The sequence below is a fragment of the Lepidochelys kempii genome, chromosome 1 (genome assembly GCF_965140285.1).
Source record: "Lepidochelys kempii isolate rLepKem1 chromosome 1, rLepKem1.hap1, whole genome shotgun sequence".
NCBI lineage: Eukaryota > Metazoa > Chordata > Testudines > Cheloniidae > Lepidochelys > Lepidochelys kempii.
In genome coordinates, this window is record NC_136380.1 from 198,126,776 (window position 1) to 198,150,482 (window position 23,707).

The window sequence follows — 23,707 nt, forward strand, 5'->3', positions numbered from 1 at the left end:
ATTTTGCTCATTTATTAGTTTCCCTCTGCTTTTCTCCCCTTCTGAAATATGTTAGAGAGATACTGGTAGGTTTTACAAAACCAAACATCAATATACACTTTCTCCAAGATATTTAAAAAACAAAATTTCCAATGACAACTGTTTTTGTTCAGATTCAAATATTGTAGCATCATGATAGTGTGTGACAGCCTGAAAGGGAAATTCCCTGCTGAGGAAAATTCTGAAAGGTGAGTAATATACATGGTGAAATGTTAAAGTAGATCCTCCAAAAAAGATCTATCTATGCAGAGGCCTCCTGAAAGCCACATGGACAGATTTCTTTATAAGCTAAAAAAAAAAAAAGCTTTTTTGGAGCGTGTATTTATGTTGCAGTAGCTGAAAGCGACTGCGTATTAGTAATACAGACACTGAATAAAAGAGGAAAACTGCTCTATTCTAAACATGCCAATGCTGTTCCTATAAAACAGCAGCCTCTTCTGATCTAATTTAACAGTTCTCCTTAGCACTGCAGTGTAAGCATTCCAGCAAATAATGTCAGCTAAAATAATTAAAAATTTAAATTTTAAATGTGGCCTTCAGCAGCTGCAATTTTGAGCTGCCTGAATATTCTTCATTTCAGTTTATAAATTTATCCAAGAGAAACTCCCTCCTAATGAGCACCGGAGACCAACTCTCCCATGGAAGAAGCACAAATACAGCTGAAAACGAAAACCGTAATACGTGCCTTTCGTAAGAATGGCCATACTGGGTCAGACCAGTGATCCATCTAGCCCACTATCCTGTCTTCTGACAGTGGCCTGTGCCAGATGCTTCAGAGAATGAACAAAACAGGTAATCATTGAGTGATCCAACCTGTCATCCACTGCTAGCTTCTGGCAAACAGAGGTTTAGGGACACCCAGACCATGGGGATGCATCCCTGACCATCTTGGCTACTAGCCATTGATGGACCTATCTGCCATGGACTTACATAATTCTTTTTTGACCCCTACTATAGTTTTGGCCTTCACAACATCCCCTGGCAAAGAGTTCCACAGGTTGACTGTATGTTATGTGAAGAAGTACTTCCTTTTGTTTGTTTTAAATCTGTTGTCTATTAATTTCAGTGGGTGACCCCCCTGGTTCTTGTTTTATATGAAGGAGTAACAACTCCTTATTCACTTTCTCCACACCTGTCATGATTTTATAGACTCTATCATATCCCCTCTTACTCGTGTCTTTTCCAGGCTGAAAAGTCACAGTCTTTTTAACTTCTCCTCAGATAACATTATTCGCTTTTTTGACTGCTGCTGCATTCTGAGCTGATATTTTCAGAGAACTATCCAGAATGACTCCAAGATCTCTTTCTTGAATGGTAACAGCTAAGGTAGACCCCATCATTTTGTATGGATAGATAGGATTATGTTTTCCAATGTGCTGTACTTTGCATTTATCAACATTGAATTTCATCTGCCATTTTAGTTGCCCAGTCACCCACTTTTGTGAGTTCCCTTTGTAACTCTTTGGAGTCTGCTCTGGACTTAACTACACCAGACCCTCGCTAGAACGCGGGATTTGGGATCCATGTGCGGCACCGTGTTAACATGGGGACTGTCTTAAAATGAATTCCAATTAAAGTAATTACATTTGGGATCCATGGCCGCGAGCACTTTATACGTGAATTCACACTATATAGACGCACATTGTAGCAAGGGTACGGTGTATCTTGAGTAATTTTGTGTCATCTGCAAATTTTGCCATCTTGCTGTTTATTGCTTTTTCCAGATCACTTATAAACATGTTGAAAAGCACTGGCCCCCTGGGGGACCCCACTATTTACCTCTGTCCTTTCTGAGAACTGACCATTTACTCCTCCCTTTGTTTTCTGTCTTTTAAGCAGTTACCGATCCATGAGAGAACCTTCCCTCTTATCCCATGACTGCTTACTTTGCTTAAGAGCATTTTGTGGGAGACCCTGTCAAAAGTCCAAGTACAATATCTCCACTGGATCACCCTTGTCCACATGTTTGTTGACCCCCTCAAAGAATTATAATAGATTGGCGAGGAATGATTTCCTTTTACAAAAGCTGTGTTGACTCTTCCCCAGTAAATCTTGTTAATCTGTGTCTGATCATTCTGTTCTTTACTATAGTTTCAACCAGCGTGCCAGGTACTGCAGTCAGGTTTACCAGCCTGTAATAGCCAAGATCACCTGTGGAGCCTTTTTTTAAAATTGGTGTCACATTAGCCATCCTCCAGTCATCTGAACAGAAGCTGATTTAAATGATGGGTTACAAACCACAGTTAGGAGTTCTGCAATTTCATATACGAGTTCCTTCAGAACTCTTGGGTGAATGCCATCTGGTCCTGGTGACTTATTGCTGTTTAATTTAGCAGTTTGTTCCAAAACCTCCTCTGTTGACATCTCAATCTGAAACAGTTACTCAGATTTGTCACGTAAAAAAAAATGGGTCGGGTCAGGTAAGGTAATCTCTCTCACATCCTCTGCCGTGAGTGCAAAGAATTGATTTAGCTTCTCTGCAATGCTCTAATCTTCCTTGAGAGCTCCTTTACTACCTCGAGTGGCCAGTGGCCCCACTGGTTGTTTAGCAGGCTTCCTGCTTCTGAGGTACTTAAAAAAAAATTTGCTATTAGTTTTTAAATCTTTGGCTAGTTGCTCTTCAAATTCTTTTTTGATCTACCTAATTTTACTTCACTTGCCAGAGTTTATGCTCCTTTCTATTTTCCTCAATAGGATTTAACTTCCACTTTTTAAAGGATTTATTTTTGCTTCTAACCTTTTACTCTGTTGTTTAGCCAGGGTGGCACTTTGTTCTTACTATGTTTTTTGATTTGGGGTATACATTTAATTTGAACCTCTATTATGATGATTTTAAAAAGTTTCTGTGCAGCTTGCAGGCATTTCACTTTTGTGACTGTATCTTTTAATTTCCGTTTAACTGGCTTCCTCATTGTCGTGTAGTTCCCCTTTCTGAAGTGAAATGCTACTGCGGTGGACTTCTTTGGTATATTTCAAAAGGAATAGCAAAATTTCATGCACAAAGACTAGTCAACCAGAGATGAACATTTTGGCAAGGCATTTCCTCCAAAGGGAGCTTTTGTTTGTATCCTGCCTCTGCACAGAGTCAACATTTAGATCTATTCTGATGCAGCAAGATTGTTTATCTTTCATTTGGGAAGACATTGATAAATTGTTGGTCCTTGTTTGGGAGGATTTTACCTGTAAACTTGAACCTAATCATTGAGTTTAAGGGAACCAGGATTTAGCCCTTAAGCTCTTTGGATGTTTTATTGGTTTCAGAGTAGCAGCCGTGTTAGTCTGTATTCGCAAAAAGAAAAGGAGGACTTGTGGCACCTTAGAGACTAACCAATTTATTTGAGCATAAGCTTTCATGGGCTACAGCCCACTTCATCGGATGCATTGATTGGATGTTTTATGTTATCAATCTTTGCTCATTTTAAGAATAATATGTAGGAGAGCATTAATGAAGCAATGATTCATTTATCTGAAAATATTTTTTCTATAGGTCCAGTAAGAGTTAGCTTGGTGTTTTTTCTCATGCTTCTCACCTAATGCATGAGTGGGTACATATTAGCTATTTAGTCATCTCTAGAATGTGAATTATACACACATTGTAAGCACAAAAATGGAGAGCAGGCTTGAAGAATCTGGCCTGCTATGTGTTAGATGTGGCCTATAAGAATTTCTCTGGAGTAATATTGGATTGCTTTTTCAATAGAACTTAAGAATGGCCATACTGGGTCAGACCAAAGGTCCATCTAGCACACTGTCCTGTCTTCTGACAGTGGTCAATGCCAGGTGCCCCAGAGGGAATGAATAGAAAACGTAATCCTCAAGTGATCCATCCCCTGTTGCCCATTCCCAGTTTCTGGCAAACAGAAGCAGGATCAGATCAGCACTGATGTTATATAAAATATACTAATGTCAGGAGGAAAAAACATGGAAATTTGTGCTTTTGTCAAACAAAAGTGTTGCCTTTTTCATTAATTGGCATTGTGTTTGGGCATTTACACAATGCTGTAAAAACAGAGTTAGATCTTAATTGGGGGCAGCATCAGACTTAATATTGAGACAAAATGAATACTGGAACTCAACACCTGCTCAACTACAAAGGAACTAACAAAAGCTTTGATGTTGTTGTTCTTCAAAGAGTTTTCCTCATATTTTCTTTCCATTTTCAGGACAATTTTACAACATAGGAGACGAGAGGGGACATGGAGAAGATCATTGTCAATTTGTGGACTCATTTTTAGATGGACGGACAGGGCAGCAAGTTTTTCCAGACCAGTTACCAACCAAAGATGGTAAGTTCTAAAGACTGTACTTGTAACAAAACTCTCCACATCTCCCCCAACCCCTTGGTCTGATTTTTCTCCTGCTGATGGCTTTCAGGCTAATACCCAGTCTGAGTTAGACAGGGTAGAGTCCCAAATTTAGCTATCTTCCCAGATCAAAACTATCCTTCGTGCCTGGGCATGATGCTATTCCACCACATGCCCCCAAAACCATTAAGGATTAGCCAACCTACAGTTATCAGCCACCTGGGAGTTAGACCGTGTAAGAGTGATGCAACCTTTTATCCTGAAAAGGAAAGCCCTTTGACGTGCTCTTCACTTGTGGGGACAGAAGCATGATCTGAGTGTGGGACAGCATCAGGAGCTTCCGAGTTCTAATTGTGGCTCTGACACTGAATTCTGTGCTCTGCCTCAATTTCATCCATTATTTTGCATAACAGAGCTAATGTTGTGTATTTCCATCTCGGGCAGCATGGTGTGGTTTGATGATGAACAGTATTGTGATAGAGGGAAATTGTAACTAGTATAGTGGTAGATGGAAAGTTTAAAATATGAGAGAGCTCTTACTAACGTTTTTTTCATCAGTGTTACACATTAAAAGCCTTTAAAGAAAACCATTGTCTTAGCCTTCCTGCCAGTCTGTAACTTTATGGTCACGCTGGCATGGTTGGTTTTAAAGTGCTATAAATCAGCAGAGTTGTGCATTATATAGCTTTGCTTAGTGATAATAACGAAAGACAAACTGGAAAGGAAAAATTAATTGTGGGGAGGGAATTCCTACTGCACTAATTCAGTACATACACTGCAATTCAAATCAGATGCCTAGAATCCTGAGAAGCAGCTGTGCATGGACTAGATGTCTTGAACTGTTTTCTAATCACAACTTTGAACTTGAGGCATAGCCTTGGACAAGTGACTTAATCTCTCTTCCCCAGATTTGTCATCCGTAAAATGGGGATAATTAAGCCTTAGTTACCAATACCAACCTCACAAAGAGTTGAGACTCTATACCTCAGACTTTTGCCAGCATAGCTACGGTGAGGTGTGATTTGTCACTGACATAGCTGTCTGTACCAGCGAAAGCCTCATGTGCAGATGCAGTTCAACTGGCCAAACTGCACTTTTGATGCACTTGAAAATCTTTGCCAGAGTAGCTATGCCAGCAAAGCTCTCCTAAGTGTAGACCTGGCCTTGTTTACACAGAAAAGATTCAGGTATGCCAGTGTAATTAAAGCACTACAACGGATCATAGGGTGTCTGTAGTCCTCTGGTATACCTTATTACCCTTCCTCTATAGGGAACTGGAATAAGCTATATCAGCATAAGGCATCCGCATTACGGGTTGCACGTCTATGTTGTAAAAAAACTGAGGTATTTATACCAGCACAAAATCAGAGTATAGACCAGGCCTTAATGTTTTAGGTGCTTTCCACATTAAAAGCACATATTAAGCCCTAAACACTAATAAAATCCCCAGAATTGAACTGTTATGTCCAAAAAGAATAAATCTGAACCTCTTGCAATTGCCTTCCTGAGAGCACATAAATAAGTTTGTTTGTATTCAAGCTGGCATTGTCAAGCCAGTAAAGCTCAGAAATGCCAGATTTAGTTTTTAAAAGCATTTATACACAAGTACAGTATCTGGTAAGCTTACAAAAACAGAATTAATGTTTGCCTTCAGGTATTGAGCTTAACAGTTTATACCTCAGCTGTTAAATCTTCAGAAAGATCATATTTAGAGAAGTTTCCACAAGACAAGTTCAGTATGCATTTCACTTGAAGTTGCTATGTTAAAAGCTAACTTGGATTTTTCCCAGTGTTAACATTACTGGCCGTTCTTCTCCAGAAGTAAAACCAATTTCAGCAGCTGCTCACTTTTAAAGCAGAAGGCTGCAACTTTTAACTTTGTCCCACTCTCCCCAACAGGAGGCATTTCTGTGGGTGGTGCCAAATAACCACTATTCTGTGCTGGCCCTTTTCAGTCTACCCACTAGGGTTCAACCCAATCAGAATCCTCTCGCCATCCCCTTGCAAGAGGAATTGAGGGGACATATGAAAGCCTCCCCCATCTTCTTCCAGGCTCATAGGGTTCCCTAATAATCTCCTGGGTGTGTTTACCTCTGGGAGCTGGCACCTTCACAGGCATTAGATGCTAGCTGCAATGAAATTCCACTCTCTCAACTTTTAAACTCTGTCCTTACTCCTCATTAACCTCACACCAGGCTTCCAGGATACTGCAAGAAAAGTGGGGAAAAAAATCCACCAACTGTATCCCTTGTCATTCTTGCCCCAGGGAAAATTCCTTCCTGATCCCCAATACTGGCAAACCCCACAGCATCTGGAATACAGTTCAGACATGCCTCTATTATAGGGCAGGGCAGCACAGCACCCCCTGCACATGGCTGCTGTATGCCTTGAGGGCTTCATATATCCAAAAGGGAGGGATGAGAGACATTCTTCCCTCCTCACCCATGCCCCCCACAAGCACTTTCAGTGGCAACATAGAGACAGAGAATTCTCTACTTCCTGCCTACTCTCCCTGCGTATTCTGGATAGGGAGGCCCCAGAGAAGACAAGCCTTGCCACCCCAACCACCTCTGAATGACCTCTTCTCCCCCGCAACTTGTCCAGAATGGATTATTATTATGTGCTGCTGGACAAACTATTGTCTCTTATTTGCTATGGTTTCAGAGTAACAGCCGTGTTAGTCTGTATTCGCAAAAAGAACAGGAGTACTTGTGGCACCTTAGAGACTAACCAATTTATTTGAGCATGAGCTTTCGTGAGCTACAGCTCACTTCATCAGATGCATCCCATGAAGTGAGCTGTAGCTCACGAAAGCTCATGCTCAAATAAATTGGTTAGTCTCTAAGGTGTCACAAGTACTCCTTTTCTTTTATTTGCTATGGTATGTGTCTAAATTCAGCTTGCAGTATTCAGGCAGTTGGTAAGAGCTGAACTTTCCACTGAGCTTCTGAAGTCAGATAAACTCCCTATGAGAATCAAGAGCACCTTTGAAAGGTAGTGTCTTTTTCTCCCCACCCTGTACTAAGCCTTTCCTCACTGTTTATCAGGCTTTTTCAGAGCAGTTCGCCAGGAACCTGTCAAGTTTGGAAAAATAGGTGGAGAGACCCATATTACCTACGTTCATTGGTACGAGTGTGGAACTTCAATACCTGGTAAATGGTAGCTGCTACATGAACTTAAAAATGAAAGAAGGTCTATCGCTACCCTGCCCCTACCCTGAACAAGTTCAGAGATGGAAATGTTTATGGTCTTCCTGTCATTTAAACATGTTTACCCATGTATAAAGTTTATAAAAGTCTAATGACAATACTGCATTAAGTGTGTTTCATAGCATAGACTGCTTACTATAGTTACTCCATTTTACCACAAAGCAAGATAAGCACGTCATAGGATAAAGTCTGGGGAAGCTGGCTCCCTATATTCTGGGTATCAAGGTACAGTTTATATGGTATTTTAAAAGATACAGTTTGTATATTATTTATCACAGTGTTGTAACAAATATTTTGAGGGAGTTATGGCAAAGTTGATCATGAAACTGCAGTATACATTTAATTTTAGATATTCACTGTTACTGAAGTATATAGTGTCCTATGCTACCTGTCAAGATAATTCTGTAAAGTCTCTGGCAATTTCTAATTTAAATATATGGGGAAAGCTCTCAAACTGACTTCTGTACTTTATACTCAGATGAAATCCCCTTACAGCTAAACAGACAATTTGTGCTCTTGCCAAAATTGGAAGAAAGCTTGTTGTATTTTAAATGCGTTAACCCCAAGAAAGCAATTTTAATGTTTAAAAAATGCAACCATAGTTTCAACTCTATGACAGAAGTGTAGATTCTGTCACCAAGAAACTCAATATGAGAAACCATGCCTGTTGATGTGGTTAAAATTATAGTCTGTGTCCCTAAACACAGTTGCTGAATAGTACTTTTACTTAATCCAGCTTTCAGGTGGGCACTGTGCATGGGGAACAGAAGTCAAATCTGCCTCTACTGCAGTGGGTTTTCTGAAGTATTGATGAACTACTTTGCAGGCCAAATGTATAGCACCACAGAATTTAATAAGGTGTAGGAGGATATGCTCACAATACCAGTCTTTACAGCATAATCAGGTTTGCTTTATTAAATAAAAAAAAGCTGTTTCACAGAATTGTTGTTGTGGGACAAGGGGAAAAGTAGAGTTATTTTTTTCAGAATTACTTTTACAGTAGTTCCATTAAAAACTACTTACCCTTTCTTCCCCTCCCAAAATGCTAGATGTTGTATTGCTTGAACATTTATGAACTAAATAAAGAGATGGGTTTTTTTTTTAAGCAGGGTGTTTCTAATACAATGAATAAAGGTATGAACAGGAACACCAAAGAAATACGTCATGTGTAGAAAATGCCTTAAAAAGTACATTGCAGGTACACTGTACTCTAATAAAATGTTTTTTAATCATTTAAAGTTGTTTTATATAGATTGGTTTTCTACTCAAGTGTTGTATATTGAGACAAAATGGTGGGTGAAAGGTAGCACCAAACTGGCAGCCTTCTATCAATCAACAGAAGAGGATACATTACATGCGTCTCTCACCTACTCTGTCAATCCTTTTCTGAATGAACCATCACTATAGCAAGAAGAAAGTGAAGTATCAGGGTTTCTTGAAATATTTCCATTAGGTCTGCACAGCTCTTTAAACTCTTTTTCCTTGTAACTGATGCGCTACATACTTGCCTGTGCCTGTCAACCGAAGAATATTGGGTTTTGTTACAGGCATGACTTGTTTTTTTCTGGACTCAGAAGTTTGTAGAATTACTCTCTCCAAGTTGCTCTGGCTGGCAAAAGGTTTGTGGTTAAAAAAAATAATGTTTCCAGGCAAAACAAGGAATATAAACACCAAAACGTTTCTATCAAGTCAAAGTTTCCCCTGAATGACAGTTATGTCCCTCAACGTGAACTGTATTAACGCAGTGAAAACTAACATGATTTGGTAATCTGTGACAAGAGTTCGTCCTGAATATAACATGTGCAAAAGCGGTCTGCATTTGTAACACTTACCCGGTCTGTGTCGCAGGTAACTACGTTTTTAAAAAAAGATTATCCTTTCCCTTAAGGCCTGGCAAGAATAGTTTGTAGTCTGTCAGGTACGCATGTAAAAAGAAATGTGCTTAATAATTAAAGAACAAGTACTGGATTCAATATTTTTATTAGCTTTCAATGTGAATGTTACAGTTTATACATAATACCTAGTTTTAATTCCAGAGTGGGTCTAATTTAGTACATCATGTTATTAGTAAAAACAAGCCAGATAAGTGGGCTAAATTTCCAACTAGCATTTTAATTTCCTTCAGACAAGGCAAGCTAGAATGTCAATCACCTTACAAACATTTAGGAAGTGTTTCCAAAAACCCAAAATCTAAGTAGGAAGCAGATATAGTTTAAAGCAGGAAATAAGATTTATTTGGTCTTTTGTTCCAACAACACTGAACGAATGCTCTGACTTATCGTTTTGGAACATTAATACCAATTTTAAATATTGGAATCTGTTGGGATGTAGTAGTAGTAAATAGCTGCTTGTATTTACCTGTGTCATTCAGCAGCTGAGCTTCCTTAGCGGTAACCAGGTCCTGGCTGAGTATAGCCCTGAGCAAAGGGAGGACGGTTACGTGCGTATGGGTTAGGCCCACCTGGAGGGGGAGTTATAGTACTTCCAGGGGGTGGTGTGAAACCTGGCCTTGGTTGATATGCGCCTGGCTGGCTTGGAGCCATTGCAGCTTGGGAAGCAGGGGCCACGTTATAATTAGCAGGCTGGGAGGCTTGTGTAGTATAGTTCTGTGGTGGGTAGGAGCTTGCCTGGTACTGCTGCTGAGGCTGAGCAGGAAAGCCAGGAGCTGGAGCCTGTGATGGCTGCTGACTGTATCCTTGGAACTGCTGTCCTTGTTGAGGAGCAGGCTGCTGGCTGTAGCCTGCTAGAAAGACAAAACAAACACAGCAATATATTTAGTTGAAAATAAAGCAGCATATTTACTTTGAGAAAGTGATTATTTCCTTATAAACAGAGATATCTGAGTGATCGCTAATAAGCACAATAAAGAACCTGGAGGGTTGAGATATGCAACGGACAGTGCACACAGCTGGATGGTAATGAACAGCAGTTTTTCTTGTCTGTCTGTGGTGTGCTAAAATAGAACACTCTCTAGTAATAGGAAAGAGTTTTTAATTCAGGGCAAAATAAAGCTTTCACATTTAGGCTGAAAGACACAACCCTGATTATAGGTTTTATAGTGATAATTATTCCTAAGGTTTCTATTTGAGAAACAAGAGGAGAATAGTATACAGACTCTGGGTTTTCACATTATGAAGGAATTTAAAGGGCTCAAATGTACACTGAAAGGCAACAGTTCATTTGGGACAGGTGCTTTAACTTTGTTTCATTCAGTAAGTAGATCGTATGTCAGTGCAGAATACTTGCACTGAATTCACACCTAAATTCATTGCCTAGTGTTTTGTTTGGTTCACAGCTTTTAGTATTCATAAGCTAAACAAATGTGAAAGCACTTCTTAAGGTGCAACTGCTGCTGGCATCAGTTTACTATGTCCCAAATGTGATTTATGTAAAAGCAGCTTCCCTGGGAATTTCTCAGACGGGAGATATAAACAACAAAAATCCTGCTATAAAGTGATAGCTACTTTTATCTCTATCATGAAACACACCTGCAGCTACTTGCAATGAAATCTCTCCATTGACTGGAATCCTGTCAGCATTAAACACCAGATATAAGAATCATTAAAAAAGCACATCCCTGAAGATAGAAAATAAGGACTGAAGAATGCATTGGAGTAAATTTTGAACTCACCCTGATACTGGACTCAAAATTTACTCATGAAACAAACCTTTTAAAGGTTCCATTTTCATTGGCATGACCAAAAGTCAGCACTGTGCCAAGCCCATCTGCCAGAAGAGGCAAGTGGGAACTATACACCCACTCTTAGGGGAAGTGGTGCTTGAAAGGAGGTAGATGGAGGTCCAAGCAAGTCCAATCCCTTTGATGAGGATCAAGGAATGAAAGCTACAGAGGGAAAAGGTATAGATCTACCTTGACTACTATCTGTGAAGAGTTTATTTATGAGGAGCCCTACCTTGACAGATTAATCCAAGCTTGAAAATAAATCTCTTTAGAAAAATAGCTCATTGCAATTTGAGGTTTCCAATTTTTTGTTTTGTTTCACTGACACTTTTAGAAAGTTGTGGAGTTTGAGAAAGTAGAACTCCCACAATATGCCAAACCTTCATAGAAACTCTTCCAGTAGAATACCAGATGAATCTGCTATTGTGTTATTATTAAGGATAAGTAAAACTAGCTTGGAAACTAGAAGAACCATTCAAATCTCAAGACTAGAAAGCATCAGACAGACCCTCCTACGTCTGCTGAAATTAGGTTTCAGGAGGTCTGACACTGTCTTCAAATCATGCATTTTGTAGTGGGGAGGAGGGGTCTGCACAGAGCAGTCAACCACAGCTTAGCAGAGTGCTGAGAGGTGGAAAAAGATGACACACTGAGAACAAACCTCCATGTTTGAAGTTTTCAAGGCTCGCTTACCAGTTATGCAAAGGATAAACAGTCTATTATTGAAAGTAATAGAAACTCTTCAAATTAGTGCACTTTGCTACACAAGTTTCTAGCTTCATCTATACATAAACAAACAATTCCTATTCCTTTGTAAGCGTTCTGCAAAGGTTTGCGTTTTTTGCGTGAGATAAAAACTTGGTATGTGATTAAACACTAAGGACACGTACACTGAATTTACACTGTGCCAATTTCCTGCAATGTAAGTTTAAAAACAACTGGCAGAGATGTTTATACTGATATTTGTCTATTGGCCTTTATTAAACTTTTTATAGGGTTACAGGATCAGAGCAGTGTCACTCTGCAGTATCTAAAAGGATGAATAAATACCTTTATTGATTACTGTCACAGTAACTAAATAGTTGAATAAACTGAATTATTACTAGGATCAATTATTAGATATTGTGCCATTTAAAAGGAAATTCAAAGTTCCCTTTTTCCATGTCTTTGAACTGAAAGTAACCCTAATATTTTTTCATTTGGAGGCCATGTAGAAGCCTAGCTTTTTCTTCAGTTTCATGCCCTCAATCATGTAGCACAAGGTCACAGCATTAAAGTGTTCTGCTGACAGAAAACAAAAAACAGTGATCGTTAAGTTCAAGTACTATTGACTTCTACAGTTTTTTTAAATCAGTCCCGGAAACTAGTTTCTTTTGGGTGACAGTTTAGATAAATACAGAAGAACTGCTACAATCCAGGGTTCACACCAAATGTAAAGGAATGGGAAAGCCTTACTTTGCATGCTGTATTTGATTTGCAAGGTATTGAGAGGTTGAGGCATTTTCTTGTACAATTTACTGGGTTCAATGGCATCAGAGTGGAGTACTTCATCTTTTTTTCAACAGAACTAAAAACACTGCCTTGAGACAGCTTCTTAACTCCTTACGATTCTCTTTCCATTTGTCTGCCTTTGTAACAAGGCATTCTGTTGGGTAACCCTGAAAAATCCTCTCTAGTTCAGAATCGAGTAGCATTGAATGTTAGGAAATCAAACATCAGGATAAACTTTACATATCTACAGTTAGTGCTAGGAGAACAGAAATACTGACAAATTAAGGAGCTGCTGACTGCCCTCTAATCCCACTGACGTCAATGGAAGTGACGGATGCTCAGCACCTTGCACTGCCACTCAAGTACAAAGTGAAATTAATACTTTGGCACTACGAAAAATTTAGTGATCATATTGCGTACCTACACAGAAATTTGAGAGCAGCAGCGGCTTACCTGGATACTGCACACCATATTGTTGCTGAGGCTGAACTTGTGGCTGCTGAGCAGGATAACCGGCCTGTTGGTACTGTTGATACATCTGGCCTATGAATTAAAAACACGTTTTTTAGTAAAGGAACACAGTACCTGAGGCCAAAACCTGACATCATACACAATGGTCTGGGGGCCAATGGTTAAGAAGCAATTTGGGTCTCAAAGAGCCCATCCTATAGCACATTTTTAAAAACACGGAATTACGACAAGAGATTGTAGAATGCTTCCACATAAGGGTTAGTTACAAGGTTCCCTCTACCAGAAGGCACTTGTCTGTACAAGTCCCACAATATTGGTCTAAGTAGTAGTACATTTTATTTAATCTGCAAAGCCCAGTAAACACAAGCTTTTTCTTAACAGATTGTGGGTTTTGGAGGGGCTGTGATGCAACAAGTATCATGTGCCCTAATTAACCATGGTTTAGCTCAGGGCTAGTGATATTTTTATTGTTTATTAAAGGATCTTAATAAACGGGGCTTAAAAAAAAACAAGGGTGTTTTCCTCTTTAAATCTCCAATGACTGCCTGTTTATACCACAGTTCTAAAATGTGTTCTACGGGCAGTTTTCTAAGGAGAATGGTACATTATTCACTCTAATCTCATATTCCAGACATCTTTTAGCATATTCGGCTTGCTATAAGCCAGGTTTTCCAAGAGGCCCAGGGTATACGCTTTTAAAGAAAGCTATACACATACGATGCGGAGTTCCATTTTAATATTTTTATTTGCTAAGTTCAGTGCTGTATTTCAGTTTTCTTAGGCTAACATTGCACATTAGTGTTTGCTTTCCTTTTTTTTTTTAGATCTGCTATTGAACACTGAATCAGACTTTCCTTGGTCTGTGCCCTGTTGAGCTTGAGGGGTCTACTTTTCAATTCTCCTCCACTGTACAAATACTATGCAAAGTAAGAAACCAAGGCGTGGCTGCGAAGCCTCATGTTTGGCTTAGCTTTGGCAGACATGCTGACAGCACTATGTCCACCACGTGTTAGTGTGCCATTTACTATTTCTGCTGCAAAAATCTGAGGGAAACTGAAAAAGCAGCAAAATTATTAATTTCTGTGCCTTCCGAGCTGCTCCCAGCTCCACTCAGGATTACATCAAGTAAGATAATACACATAGCAGGAGAAAAGACTCATAAGAGAAATGACAGAAGAATGTACTGGCCATCTTTTAAAAAGTGGATAGTAGAAAGACAGACCTTTAGAAACATGAGCACTGAGCCATAAGCCAAAGTAAAAAGCTCATCTAGGGAGGGAAGCTTGAGGAAGTGGTTCTGTCATGTTGTGGTAGTTGCCACTAGGAAGAAAGCTTCTATCTTCTTCTATGAGCAACATTCCCTCTTAGAGACCCTTAAAATACCTTCTAATTGGGAGCCCTCTCACTCATGAGGCCTCTCCCCCATCCCATTCTCCAAAAAGGCTCCTACACCAGTCATGTTGATGGGGAATGGGGAAAAATAGGTTAAACCTGTCATCAATCATTAGAAGTTACAACTGAGGAACTTAAAAGCATTTTTTCTTGTCTCAGTCCAAGAAACTTCAAAAAAAAATTTAGTTGGGAACAATAGGAGACATGTAAAAAGATAAGAATACTAACTAGGGTATTTGATGAAGGCACTGGAGAGAGAGAGAGACTGACTCACCTCTATCACCATTTCAGATCAAGCCCTAGATGTAATTATTGAAAGCCTTTCCTATCAGACTGCTGTTTGCTAGGCCACTTGAAGGAAGCTGGTTGTGTCTGTACAGTTACAAGTGACCATACCAGAAATGCAACCACTGGGAAAGCCACAAATTGAATGGACATGGAAAATAAGGTCTCGCCTCTAAAGTGGTCCCTCCAAGGTTGAGACACCTTGGTGAGAAGTATGAGGAGGCTTATCACCTGTTCTGTCAACAGAAAATGTACTGGATTAACAGGGATGGGACTCGAGAGGAATCAGCAAGGAGTATTTGACCTCAAGAAAAACTGCTGCATAAGAAGTATCTCTCTATGAAATTTGCTACTGGTGTCTTGTTTCTACAAATCACAAATGAAACTAGTAAGGTAAAGATCCTAGTGTGGGCATATAATTACTGAAGCTATAGGAACGTCCTACTATGACCAGCCTGAAAGCAAAGTGCACTGAATAATACAAAGCCAAGTGTTGCACAGCACAAATGAAAACACTAACAAGTTAAGCATTCTACAGTTTAACAGTTCCTGCATTTGTTACAGATTTTCTGAAGTTCAGAGACAGCTGTTTCATGTTACTTTAGACTAAACCTGGCACACGAATAATATCTTTATTGTATAGCACCTATCAGCCAGGAAGATCCTGAAGTGCTTTACAGACTTACGATCTATTAGTGCAGGATTCACTTTACTCACCACTGAAATGCTGCCACATCCACATAAACAGTGAGTTTAAATGAATCTTAGTTGAAATCAACAAAATGCTTAATGAAAATTTCCAGTAAGAAAATAAGGAATGACTAGAAATCAGTAACTCATAAATCATTCATGTCTCAGCACCCAAAAGAATCCTATGTTAGAGTCCATTTGATGTACAAGAATGACTAAACTACTTCAATATTTCAGGTACAGAGGACATGACAAATGTAGACTGATGAAACTGATGCAATTAAATGTGATAGAGCAATTCAGAGATATAACAAACAAACAACCAACCAACAAGAGATGGTGGTTTAAACTGAAACAATGCTTCCAATTAGTCTACAACTGAAGCATTTAGTGCCCTGTTGTAGGAAAGAAGAACATAAACAAAAGGAAAAAATTCTTACTATGCTTAGTTGGAAAGAAACTGAATAATACAACACCACCCCCAATAAAAGTAACTCAGTTTTTGAAAGTAGAAAATATTCAAAGCTTCCACTCCCATCAATCTAACATTTATATTGGAAATAAAATAAATATGAGCAATAAAGCGAGTGACCATTATTTGCAAGTGGACAAGGCTCCTTCTTTATGCATCAAGGAATGAGCAACAGTACACACTAATATTTGTGATGACCAAAAGTGCAATAGCTGTGATCTCTAACCTCTTTCCAGTGACCAAACCAACTAAAATCCTATTTTGAAAATAAAATTATGTGAGGAAAATAAAATCACCTCCATTCAATGAAATAGGAGAATTTGGGAGAGGCAAGAAAGGACTTACAGAAAACTCCAGTTTTTTATTTTAACTCTTCTATATGTAATGAAATATAAATAGGTCTGTAAAAAAAGATGTAAAAGATATATATGAGTAGTTTAACGAACACAAACCCTTGTATTGGTCTCCATTTAATTTTGGTAAATGATACCAAGAACGTGTGTTCCACATACTTCTAAACCATGCTACATTGTTTTAAAAGCTATTCTCACTGTGGACCAATTACCTTTCGTGGGAAAACCCAGGATTTGTGGTGCAGTTTTCATTGTGTTTTCTGCCTCTCTCCAACATGTCAGTGAGTGATTTTTCACTCACTTGACACGGGCAAATGACTCAACAGTTCCAGACCTGTATTAGCAGTTTAAAACCTTTACCTTGTTACTTAATTCTATTTTTAACAGTCAACATGTAAAAACCCACACCTTGTTTTTGTCCATTTGACTTCCTTTCCCACAGAACTGCTGACAAAATAAGTTGTTAGCAGCTCAAAGTTACAATGCTTACTTTTCAGTGACATTTTCTGGCTGCCAACAAAGACCTAAAATTGCTAGTGTCCAAAAGCATCTACAGCACAAGTCCCAGGAGCCAAAAGTGTTAAATAGGGAACACACTAAAAGTATTAAATGCAACTTACAGAATTATTTTACTTCCACTTAAGTTCTAAAGAATATATATAAAAAACTGAATCCAAGTCAGCAGCTCAAAGTGTTAATATTTGCTTAATATTAATAAACAGCATATATTAATATATTTTGTTACATTGTTTACAATCTGACACTTTGTAATTATATTATGAGCACTTGCCTCTTATCAGCCAATTTCAAGTTTACTGAGGTCTCTCAATGGTTCTACAGGTACCTTACATATTTGAGTCCTAAAATCTTCCTTGCTAGCCACATGATATTGGGTTACCTTCATCAACTTCTTTAGTATTCGATACACGCACCTGCTGAACACTGATCTGTAGATTGCAATATTCAGTACAGAAAGCAAAACAGGGATGCAATTCTGCCTCACAAGTTAAAAAAAAAAAAAATCAAATTAAGAATACACCTCTACCCCGATATAATGCAGTCCAATATAACCCAAATTTGGATATGATGTGGTAAAGCAGCAATCCGGGGAGCGGGGCTGCTTTACCTCGTTACAGCCGAATTCGTGTTACCACAAGTGGTTCCTCTGCGCCCCCCACCATTCCAGCTTGCCTCCGCCTCCTCCCACGAGCGCGCCCCGCCACTCCGCTTCTCCCCCCACCTCCCTGCGCCAAACAGCTGATTGGCGCGGCAAGCCTGAAAGGGGGGTGGGGAGAGGAGCAGAGTGGTAGCGACGCGCTCAGGGGAGGAGTGGGGGCGGAGTGGAGGCGGGCTGGGGCGGGGAGCAGCTCCCTCTCCCTACCCCGATATAACGCGGTCTCACCTATAAGACGGTAAGATTTTTTGGTTCCCGAGGACCGCATTATATCGGAGTAGAGGTGTACTAGAGAAAGATCTTTCAGCTGCACCTTAAAATTTAGTAGAGGTAGCACAGCGGGTCCTTCCTGAAATAGGATGTTATCCAAAGGGATGACATGCATGTTTGGCGTGTCAGTGTTTTTGCAAGTGACAACGTAAAACAAAAAGAACTTGAATATAATGGAGACTTCAAGCACGTGAATATTAAGAAGTCAAATCACAAAAAGAAGGGCACATGGTACGAGGAAGGGCTTTGAAAGCATGGATCTTAAATGGAATTTTTAAAGTAAGATCTAAGTAAGGCATTTGAAGAAAGTCAGCAAGAAAACAACAACTACGAACTGTCACAATGGCTACATGATTCTGAACCAGATTGGGAGAATTATTGGTAGGTATTATGAAGGCCATTACAATACTCTATCTGTGACAGAGCCATATAGTATTATACAGTGTATATTAGAGCATTAACAGCGGAGCTGGCCTGGATTTTTGAACAGGAGAGTAAATTGGTCTGTCATCTAAGGAACATGCACTAAATGACATAATTTGCACATAGTGTATAATTGCTTACTTTATAGTATGCAGACCAGCACTTCTAACAGATTCCCCCGTATTTACTGTTAAAGTAAGTGACACATTACAGCACGTAAAATAATATGTACATGTTAGACTTTCAAACAGTTCTAATGTGACATCTGGAATGGCTAGCATTCCTGTCAATTTTTACAATGACATTTACATCTGCACTAATTTTACTACTAAAGTACTACAGTAATTTTTATTATTTTTCAGTACCATCTGGCTTTTAAGACAAAGCTACAGCACCATCTACTGTTTTAATATTGAATCTTTTATAAAATTTATTCTGATGGGGAGAATCGTGGCCTTTAGAATCTGATATTCCTTATAAGATTCCTATTCATATATAGTATTAGATGTGCAATTTGAAGTTCTAATGTAACCTCTTAATGTAAAACGTGACAGTCCTCAATTATTGAAGTCTGACTGCAATTTTCATGACGAGAAGATACTGCTCACCTTCTATCTGACCAGTTGGTGGCTGAGTTCCTGCATATGCTGGCTGCTGTGGCTGAACCCCAGGTGGATGGGCTGCAGAAGAGGAGGAAGCAATGCTATCAGGTGTTCCTGAACGTTCTTCTACAGGGGCACTGGGTGGTCCTGGGGGAGCAAGAGAATATAGTAAGCATGGGAAATAAAAAAAGCAAAAAGATTTGATAACCTTAAACTTAACATAATGTCTTTTCTGCATCAAATACTTTCCAGTTTTTCACAGCTTTACATTTGAAAAAGTTTAAAAACTCTACTTCACGGCACAGTATATGCCATCTAAATTCAAAACCCAGTCTACTTGGAAAATAACTGCTGGAGTGATTTTCCATGATTTCCTAGGGTAAATATGTGTTTGATTGGAGGGGTTTATTTGTTTACAGTATTCTAAAGACTCTTTTGGCCAGGATATAGCGGGTTTCTGTTTGAAAATAATTACCTGCCATGGCAATTTTGAAAAATATATAGTGGGGAAAATGGTCACTTGGATGCTAATGAACAATCTGAAGTTACAAAGACTCGGTGATTTCTGGATATTTTAAGTCTGTAAAACGTTCTGGAATACTCAACTGAAAAAGCGTAACGTATAATTATGTACATGTTGATCTGAGGCCTGCAAACTAATGCCCTAATCCTACCAACCCAAAGCATGAGTAATGCCACTAACTTCAAAGCGACTCCTTAAGGAGCTTAACGTTAAGCACATGCCTAAGCGTTTGCAGGACTGGGACCTAAACCATAAATATTTGCTGTGTCTTAAAGGCACTCCTACAATACGCTTCCACTGACACAAATGTGGTAAGTATTTTTCAGTTTTATTTTCACATTCCACAGTTTTAAAAATTTGAAACAAAGGTGTCCCCTTCTGCTGGCTTCCTTGTTTATGTAGTGGTATCAGCACAGCTTTGGTAATGAGAATGTCTTTTGCTCTGCCAGCCCTATATACATCAGAAGCTTTCATTTTTTCCACTGCCCCCAGCAAGAGCAGGGAAATTTTTCTAATTTTTATTAAGAAGATAGCTTCCCCGCCATCTAGACAAAAAGCACGATAAGACCATTCAAATATAATGTCTCAACATTTATTCCAATATGGCTAGCAAAGTATTTTATAATGAATATTTTTATAGTAACAGTAAGAACCTATCCCATGGAATACCTACCCAGCTCACAAGGCTGCTCAAGAGAAAAAGTAACTTGTAACTTTAAAGTGATTTACATTATACAGAAATTTAGCAACAGTTTTGAGAGCCAAAGTTCAACAGACTTACAGATAAGACTGCATGCTCATTTTTAGTATATTTTTTTGCCTACTATATCAAAAATGTAGTACATTGTTCTAACATAATACATTATCAAAAAGCCTGGCAGATTTTTTTTTTTATATTTTCAACTGATAATGTTTATTTTTAAATTTTTTTTTTAGATTTTTATCTATTTATATTTTCACAGTTGCATGAAATTACAGGAGGGTCAGACAATTTAATGACTGACCTTCAAAAAGTTAAAGATTTATAAACCATTAAAATCACAAATTGTCATTGTCCCATGTCAAAATCTACAATATTAAAAAAATGATTTGTTGATTTAAGGATATTTAACTATTCATTCCCTAGTCCATTTGTAACTAGCCTAATTCAAAAAGTCTAAGTCACTGGATTTTGACTCTAAGTGCTCAAACAGCATTTTTCTTACTTTGCCTAATTTTTTTTTTAAAATCGGTTTGTGTGTATACGGTGAAATCTATGTTTACTGATATTTACCGATAAAAATCTAATCCTTCCAAACCTAATTACGAGTGGCTTCTTTTCTTGCAAAGATGTTTAATCAATCAAAAAAAGAGTTGTGCGCCAAGCAAGCAGAAGTTTGCAAGCTGCACTGTAATGTTAAGATTAAGGCTTTGTAATGCTATAGTATCACCTTTATCCGAGGACAGAAAAGCAACTCTGAAGAGTTCTTAGCTAGTTATATTAGTGGAAAGAAGTCAATCATTTCAGTTGTTCATACAAAGCCAGTTCATGAGATACGTCTAAGCTACCATTTTTAAGACTGCAGCTGTACAATGGCTCACCACCTTTACCATAATGTAATTCTCTAATTTTATTTCTAATTAAAATCTCTTTCCAATGTTTTCATGCAATTCTTGAATTAAAAACGTCTAAAGTTGATCCTCACTACAAGAAAAAAAAAACAGCATATATGCTAACATTGAACACGATTGGTACTTGCTCCTGACAGGAAAAAAATAGGCTTGTACAAGACATTCCCATTGGCCAAAAACACGTGCCATGGACACACGCTTTGCAGCAAGATCAGGCAGCAAATAGCAACAGTTGATCATGTTTTCTAGTAATCAGTATGCATCAGTGACGTTTATGAATTACTATAAGGCATCTACAACTATATGGAAACACCGCTAACCTTTTTTTTATTATTTTAAAATCAAAGATTAATTACTGGATGCCAGCATTTATAGAATCCTGTTAATGGTCTTAATGTGAAGGTCTGGTTTTAACAGTATCTGTCCACTTGTGTTTCTAACAAACAACAGAGTTCTCTGCAGTCTGCACATGAATATGGTCAATATTTCCACTCTTATTTCTTTGTTCAGAAGGAGTCTTTAAAAAATCCTTTTGCTGAAGGACTTAACATATCCTTTTGTTAGGATTAATGAAGTGATGAATAAAGTTCTAAAATGGAAGCTTACAGAGCTTACAGGAAATGAGGGTCTTAGTTTGGCAAATTTTTGGGGGCATAAGAAGAATATGATTCCAATTTTACTTCATATCAAATCACAGTTTAGAAAGGATTGAGTAAGCATGGATAAAGGTTTTATTGCCACTTTAATAAATATAAAAATGGGAGATATTAAGCTGTTTTGAATTTAGAGCACCCACATTAAATGTCTGAGGCAACAAAACACGGAATTTCCAAATTAAAAAGCCTAAACTGAGCTCCCACAACTTGCAGTTAAATCAATGAAACTCAGTGCAGGTGGTGGCCCTTATAGGATCTGGCGCCAAGGTTGCCACTTGGCTCTCAGTCTCTTTTACTCCCAATTTCAGCACTTTGGATAATCCCACATAACGTATCATCAGAGCTGTAAAATCTAGATACAGAAAACAAACCTGTAGACTGACAGCCTAATTTCAGATTTCAATGCTGTTGTGTGGTTGCTTGAAGTTACCTTAGTTTTCATATAGGGGATTTAAGATGACATTATATGTATTCATGTCAAGAACATCTGACATGTTTGAAGCAGGTGATGATCAAGTATAGTCAGTATTTAGTACCTGTACTGTCCTACTTTTGCACTGATACTGTACTAGCTCTGAAGGTACCATTACCATAAGACTTAATTTAGTAACAATGCTATGATTAACAATGATGCTTAGCAAATAAACTGGCAAATGATTGCTTCTTTTGTTAAATCCTTTAAACAAAATTTAGTGCTGCTGTAAATTAAGGATAATCATTAGTAATGTTTATTTAAAATAGTAATGGGGAGGTTTGGTTGTTTTTTTTTAAATTCTGACCAGTATTTACCACTCTACATTGCCTTTTTGTGCAAACGCGAGAAACTCTGAAAGTGAAATTGACTCAAAGCTCACTATAAATGAAAGCAGAAGAGGAAAGTTTATCCGGAAAAAAAAGGGAAGAGGTTTATTTTTTTTGTTTAAACCCCTCACTTAAGTAACATCAATAGACCGAAACCCTTAGGCCTTTAGTTCAACTTGCATAAGCAGGTGCAAATCCTTGGATTTAAATACAGTTGTGCCCACTTACTTGTATAGGCCCCAAAACTTTCTATTAAAAGTAAGCTGATTGTTTTAGTTTAAATTACTGTAAGCTATTTTTGCTCTCCACATAACTAGAAGTCATGCAATATAAATCTGTTCCATATATTCCATCAGAATTTGTAAGCCAATTCAACCCAGGCAGTTTAAAACTACCATATCATGGAACTCTGTAAAAACAAAGTACTGACTGGAAATAGTAACCTAACACAATCATACTATGAAGTCTTTATTTCATAACACTGAAGTTTTAACTGCCAACAATGAAAATCTCTTGCGCTTTATTTTCAATAAAATATATATCCTTACCCGACACCTGATCATCTGTCAGCCCAAATGCTGACATGACATTTTTGCTGATTTCATCTTGATTTTTTAATGGATCAAAAGCAGACATACTTGCTGCTATAACTTGAGTAGATGGCTTGACAGAAGAGTCAGCAGCAGCAGGTTTTTCTTCACTACCATCAACAGCATCTACTAACACAGCAATAGATTTGTTTCTGTTACATAAGCCTTTTCAAGAATTTTTAATTGGTGTATCAATTTGAAGTACCATTCTGTGACAAGAAACCAGTGATGTTCCATGGCTGCTCATGTATATAATTTGCATAGTAAATTTTAAAAACTGCACATACAACTTGTAAGTTGACGTCAGAATAACTGGAGAATGAAGCTTATCTACATACCCGCTACGGAGGTCAATAGAAATTGGTTCAGTCTTAACTCACTTCTGTAGCAGAATGTGATAGTACACTAACTTATTTAGACTGTAAGCTCTTTGGATCATTTTTGTTCTATTTGTACAGTACCGAGCATAATGGGTTCCTGGTTCCTGACTGGGGCTCCTAGGCTGTACGGTAATACAAATAATAAAAAAAACCTGAGATCCCAAGACTTCTACCCCCACCTGCAGTAAGTGCCTGCTTTTCTAAATTGTCCCAGCATAGGACAACAACTAGAGAACCCCCAATGAAGCTGCCCAACAGAGGAAAAACAGTCAGGAGAGTTCCATATATT

The 23,707-nt window shown here is 38.4% G+C and overlaps 2 protein-coding genes across 10 annotated transcripts in view; one reads left to right on the forward strand and one right to left on the reverse strand.

The window, feature by feature from the left end:
• Positions 1-8,787, forward strand: part of ABI3BP (ABI family member 3 binding protein) — a 317,415-nt gene extending 308,628 nt beyond the window's left edge. The window contains exons 54-55 of the mRNA XM_078851501.1: positions 4,203-4,325; positions 7,391-8,787. Coding sequence (XP_078707627.1) covers positions 4,203-4,325; positions 7,391-7,506 — 239 coding nt within the window. The 3' untranslated portion in view covers positions 7,507-8,787. The remainder of the gene's footprint in view (positions 1-4,202; positions 4,326-7,390) is intronic.
• A 729-nt stretch (positions 8,788-9,516) lies between these two features.
• The window catches only part of TFG (trafficking from ER to golgi regulator), a 33,439-nt gene continuing 19,248 nt past the window's right edge, over positions 9,517-23,707 (reverse strand). For 4 of the 9 annotated variants that reach the window (XM_073307436.2, XM_073307427.2, XM_073307447.2 and 1 more), the window contains 4 exons: positions 22,997-23,167; positions 18,864-19,004; positions 13,179-13,268; positions 9,517-10,295 (listed from right to left, as the gene is read on the reverse strand). In XM_073307436.2, coding sequence (XP_073163537.2) covers positions 9,937-10,295; positions 13,179-13,268; positions 18,864-19,004; positions 22,997-23,167 — 761 coding nt within the window. In that variant the 3' untranslated portion in view covers positions 9,517-9,936. The remainder of the gene's footprint in view (positions 10,296-13,178; positions 13,269-18,863; positions 19,005-22,996; positions 23,168-23,707) is intronic. The other 5 variants (XM_073307494.2, XM_073307474.2, XM_073307456.2 and 2 more) reach the window with 5 other exon arrangements.